General features: G+C 39.6%; 1 protein-coding gene across 1 annotated transcript in view; it reads right to left on the bottom strand.

The window, feature by feature from the left end:
• Tnpo3 (transportin 3) overlaps positions 1–5753 on the bottom strand; it is a 115693-nt gene that overhangs the window by 10232 nt on the left and 99708 nt on the right. The window contains exon 19 of the mRNA XM_013019903.1: positions 5271–5383. Coding sequence (XP_012875357.1) covers positions 5271–5383 — 113 coding nt within the window. The remainder of the gene's footprint in view (positions 1–5270; positions 5384–5753) is intronic.

Genomic DNA, 5753 nt, shown 5'->3' with positions numbered 1-5753 from the left:
TCCATTGTGTGTGTCCATTCAATAGAGAAAGGAGGGTGTGGTGTGTGTGTGTGTCCATTGTGTGTGTCCATAGTGTGTGTCCATTGTGTGTGTGTGTCCATTCAATAGAGAAAGGAGGGTGTGTTATGTGTGTGTGTGTGTGTGTGTCCCCATTCAATAGAGAAAGGAGTCTTTTCAAGGTGTGGAGAAAACTGGATATCCACATGTAAAAGGAAGGTAGGGGTGTATGTGTGTATCCACATGTAAAAGGAAGCTAGGTGTGTATGTGTGTGTGTGTGTGTATCCACATGTAAAAGGAAGCTAGGTGGTGTGTGTGTGTGTGTGTGTGTGTTGGAACTTGAACTCAGGGCTTAGGTACCATCCCTTAGCTTTTGTGCTCAAGGCTGTCACTCTACCACTTCAGTCAAACCTCCACTTAACAGCCTTTTTGGTGGTTAATTGGATAAAAGAGTCTCATGACCTTCCTGCCCACACTGGCTTTGAACCACAATCTTCAGATTGTAGCATCCTGAGTAGCTAGTATTATATTTGTGAGCCACTGGCACTGGCTAGGAGGCTGGATCTTTACCTAATCATATACAAAAAAATAAGTAAAAAAAAAAGTTATAAAAAGTTACAACTCAGGCCGGTGTCAGAGGCTCAACGCCTGTAATCCTATCTACTTAGGAGGCTGAGATCTGAGGATCATGGTTCAAAGCCAGCGTGGGCAGAAAAATCTATGAGACACTTAGCTCCAATTAACTACCAGAAAACGGGAAGTGGTGCTGTGGCTCAAGTGGTAGAGTGCTAACCTTGAGCTGAAGAGCTGAGGGACAGTGCCCAGGCTCAGAGTTCAAGCCCCACGACCGACCAAAAAAAAAAAAAAAAGTTACAACTCTTTGCAGAAAACCTAGGTTACAAACTTAGGACATTAGATATGGCAGTAATTTCCTAGATGTGACAAAGAATACAAGCAACAAAAGTAAAAACAGATAAGCCAGGATATACATCAAATTTCAGGGGTTAATGATATTGCCCAGGGGTAGAGTGCTTGCCTTACAACACACAATGTTATGGATTTAATTCTTAACTGCAAAAAAATAAAAAATAAATAAAAACACCACTCCCTAAGGTTTAAAGTCAGCCAGAGCAGGAAAGTCTATAAGAATCTTATCTCCAATTAACTACCAAAAAGCAGGAACTGTTGCTGTGGCTCCAAGAAGCAGGGATAGTGGGCCCTGAGTTTAAACCCAGGACCTGCAAGAAAACAAAACAAAGTAATCACAAAACCAAAGAATGTAACAGACTATAAAGGCAACCTGCAGAATGGTAGAAAATGTTTGCAAATCACCTGATAAAAAAATTAATATACCAAAGACATAGCAGCTCCTATAACTCAATAACAACAAAAAAAACACCTCAATTTAAAAATCATCAGGGGAGTGGACCCTGGTAGATCTCATCTATAATCCTAGCTACTCAAGAGATCTGAGGATTGTGGTTTGAAACCAGCCAGGGCCGGAAAGTCTATGAGACTCTTATCTCCATTAACAACCAAAAAGCTGGAAGTGGACTATGGGCTCAAGAGGTAGAGTGCTAGGCTTAAGTAAAAAAAAACTCAAGGACAGTGCCCAGGCCCTGAGTTTCAAGCTCCAGAACCATCAGCAAAAAATAAAACAAAAAACTATTTATCTTTATCATTTGAAGAACTATTTTTCTATAAGAGATACGTAGTTAAATAATCTATATATGCAAGAATACTAAAGATCACTAATTATTAAGGAACTTTAAGTCAAACCCACAGTAAGATATGTAGCTTCATGGGTTATGGTGGCTGTCTATAAAACAGACAAAAAAAAAAAAAGCACAACAAAATTTCTAGCACCTAAAACAATTGTGTTGGCAAGGATATGGTAAAATTAAACCAAGTACAATGCTGGAGGGTCTTTAAAATGGTTCAGCCACTATGGAAAATGGTTCCTCAAAATAATTTTTAAAATAGGGTCATAGCTAGGCACTGATAGCTCACACCACCATGCTACTCAGAAGGCTATCTGAGGATACTGCTGTCTACGGCCATACCACCCTGAACGTGCCCGATCTCGTCTGATCTAAGGATACTGCTCTGAAGTCTGAGGCCCTGGGTTCAATTCCTCAGCACCACATAAGCAAAAAGAAAAAAGCCGGAAATGGCGCTGTGGCTCAAGTGGTAGAGCACTAGCCTTGAGCTGAAGAGGTGAGGGACAGCGCCCAGGCCCAGAGTTCAAGCCCCACGAACGGATCCCCCCCCCCAAAGGAAAAAAAAAAAAAGAATAGTGCTAGCCTTGAGTAAAAAACTCAAGGACAGTGCTCAGGCCTGAGTTCAAACACCAGGACAGGGGGAAAAAAAAGGCTTGCTACATCATCTAACAACTCCACTTCTCAATGTAAATCCAAAAGAAATGAAAGCAGGATTTCATAGATGTTTGTATATGTGTTTATAGCAACATTTTTCACAGTAGCCAAGGGAAGGAATCAACCTCAATGTATACAAACAAAAGACTGGACAATATTTTTTTTAAAGACTGGATAAATAAGGTAATGTGGTAGTGCACTTCTATAATCTTAGCACTTGGGAGACAGAGGCAAAGGCAACAAGAATGGATAAAAAAGAAATTCTTACACACAGTACCACATGTATAAACTCTGAAAAACATTATGGTGAATGAAATAAGCCATAAAAGGTTGTAGGGTAATCACATTCAAAGAATCTTCAAGTAGGATGGTAATTGCTGATGTGTGAAAGGGAGAATAGGGAACCATGCTAATGGGTACAGTTTCAGTTTTGCAAGGTAAAAATATTGGCTGCATAGTACCTTAATACTACTGAATTGTTGTAGTTTGGGTATTAAGTGCCCTCCACCCCAAAAGCTTATTTGTTGCCAGTCTCTGGTGGCTCACACCTGTAACCTAGGTACTCAGGAGGTTGAGATCTGAGGATCATGGTTCAAAGCCAGCTCAGGCAGGAAAGTTCATGAGACTCTTATCTCCAATAAACCACCAGAAAACTGGAAGTAGTGCTGTGGCTCAAGGGGGTAGAGTGCTAGCCTTGAGGTGAAGAGCTGAGGGATAGTGCCCAGGCCCACAGTTTAAGCCCTAGGACAATGATAACCAGCACCACCAGCACCACCAACAAAAGACTTATTTGTGGAAGATACCATCAAGCTTATGGTGCTAATGTGAGGGACTAAATCGCATGACAGCTCTGATTTCATCAATGGGTGAATCCAATGAATTCCCAGCTGAATGGGTTATTGGAGGTAGGGCTTGGATGAAGGAAAGCAGGTCTTTGAAAGAGTGTATTTTGTCCCTGCTCTTTCTACTCCCAGAGAGTACTCATTAGGTGAGCAACTCTGCCTTTCTGTATGATGTTGTGTCTCACCACAGCCGAGAAACAAGAGCCAGTCAACCATGGACTGAACCCATGAGTCTAAATAAATCCTTCCTCTCAAGTTGTTTTCTCAGATATTTTGTCACAACAATTAAAAGTCTTAACACAACATCTGAAAATAGTTGCTAACTGAGTGTCTCATGCCTATAAGCCTAACTACTCAAGAGGCTGAGACTTGGAGGACTGCAGTTCAAAGCTGGCCAAGTAAAAAAAAAAAGTCTAAGCTGGGCGCCAGTGATACATGGTTGTAATCCTAGCTACTCAGGAATTTGAGATCTCAGGGTTGTGGTTTGACGTCATCCCAGGCACGAAAATCTGTGGTTAATCTCCAATTAACCACCAGAAAACTGGAGTGGAGCTGTGGCTCAAAGTAGCAGAGCAAGGCTCAAGTAGCCTTGAGTGAAAAAGCTCAGGGACAGCACCTAATCCCTGAGTTCAAGCCCATGATCAAAAAAAAAAAAAAAAGGGAGGGAAGGGGGAAAAAAAACAAAAACAAAAAAAATTCAAGCCCATGATCAAAAAAACAAAACAACAACAAAACCACCAAAAGCTATGCGAGTATGTGTGTGTGTGTGTATATATATGTATGTATGTATGTATGTATGTAGAGAGAGAGAGAAAGAGAGAGAGAGATACTATCTTCAACTTACTAGTAAATATGCTTGACTAGAGGATGGTTCAAGTGGTAGAGAGCCAGTTGTTAACAAAAGAGCAAAGGTTCAAGTTCCAAGACTGGCACACAAGAAAATGTCAAGATGTTTTTCTTCCCTCTTTACAATATATTAGGTAGTTTTCTGTATCAGTGTGTGTAAGTTACTATTTACTAGTATAGACATCTTAGGAATTATTTGACCATGGCCTATTGATGGTCAATTAGAATATTTCCATTTTCCCCTCACAATGCTCATTCTTTGGTTGACATATCTTCCCACAACAATATGAATATGAGTCATTGTCTCAAATTTAGCCAAAATTCTAAACTTTAGATACAAGGAGCAGGAAAGAGAATGATGTGTGTATGTATATGTACATAATACTGAAATAAGTTTTGTATGTGTATAAAGATAGCACCAGGGAATGCTGTTGAAAATAATGTGGGTCAGGAAAAAACAGAGGAGGAGTTAATCCAATTAATGTGTAAAATATCATGGTTAAACTCGTATGTATACCAAGGACCAAAGTCTCACTATACCTTGATCTTATCAATAATATTGAAAATTTGAAAATATTCTAAAGTAAACCTACTAAGAGGCACTAAAAGGAAATGAATCAAGGAACATCTTTATAGAGATGATCAGAAGACTATGTTAACTGTTTAAACTGTTTGTATGTTCATAGTTAAAAAATACTCACACTTAACATTTTAACTAAGCTTTGATCCAGAGTTGTCAGCATGGGCCTTATGGACCTATATTACCAGAGTGGTATTTCATTTACACAATTTTGAAATTAGAATTAAAAAAAAACTCTAGGCATAGGAAAAGTACTTGGATTTACTTCAGTCACCGTTACTTTTTAAGGTTTATAGCCAGTGCTTCACCTAATTCAGGCATTTGCACTCTTCATTCCTGAAGCCAGATGAGACCTAAGGACTTAAAGAGACATAGACAGATCCCCCAAAGGGTACTGAGCTAGCTGCCCATTGCCTTCACTTACCTTTAAGCCAGTTAGTTCATATGTAGATGTGATATGACTATATATAACATGGGGATTTCTCAGACTGGCTTTTTGTGCCAATTTGTGCAATGCAAGGCCAAACAGATACTAAATTGAATTTACAAGACATTTAAAGAAACAGATAGTTTTTCTATATACCTCAGCTGCTGTTCATGCTCCTTTTATAGACCCCAGCATGACTCACCTAGTGACTTGCTTGTGGAAATCTGTAAGTTGTTTGTGTGTCACTGTGACAGCTCCCACAGTTGTCTCCTTTGGCAAACCTTTCAAAGAATTCTCTAACCACCGACAAAAAGTCTGTATATACAAGAAGGATGAAAGTTTTAAAAGGAGATTAAGTTTATTCACTGGAGACCCTAAAGTACTAACAAAATCCCACAAGTTTATACAAAGTAGAATTTGTTTCCATAGAGCTGAAACAAATAAGACAATTATCAAAAGGTACAAAACTCAAGGGGTTGAAGGCAACATTTTGGATAGAGATCTTCCACATCTTGGAAGTCTTTTTTACATGAGGCTACTAGTTCTGTTCTTGTCATTAAACTTTTATTTTAGGGGCTGGGAAGGTGGCTCAGTGGTAGAGCGCTTGCCTTACATGCCTGAGGCCCTGGGTTCAATTCCTCAGCACCACATAAGCAAAAAGAAAAAAGCCGAAAGTGGCGCTGTG

This window comes from Dipodomys ordii, unplaced genomic scaffold (assembly GCF_000151885.1).
Source record: "Dipodomys ordii isolate 6190 unplaced genomic scaffold, Dord_2.0 Scaffold48, whole genome shotgun sequence".
Lineage (NCBI taxonomy): Eukaryota > Metazoa > Chordata > Mammalia > Rodentia > Heteromyidae > Dipodomys > Dipodomys ordii.
Note: the sequence above shows the minus strand (reverse complement) of the source record. Positions and strands in the feature narration are given on the sequence as shown.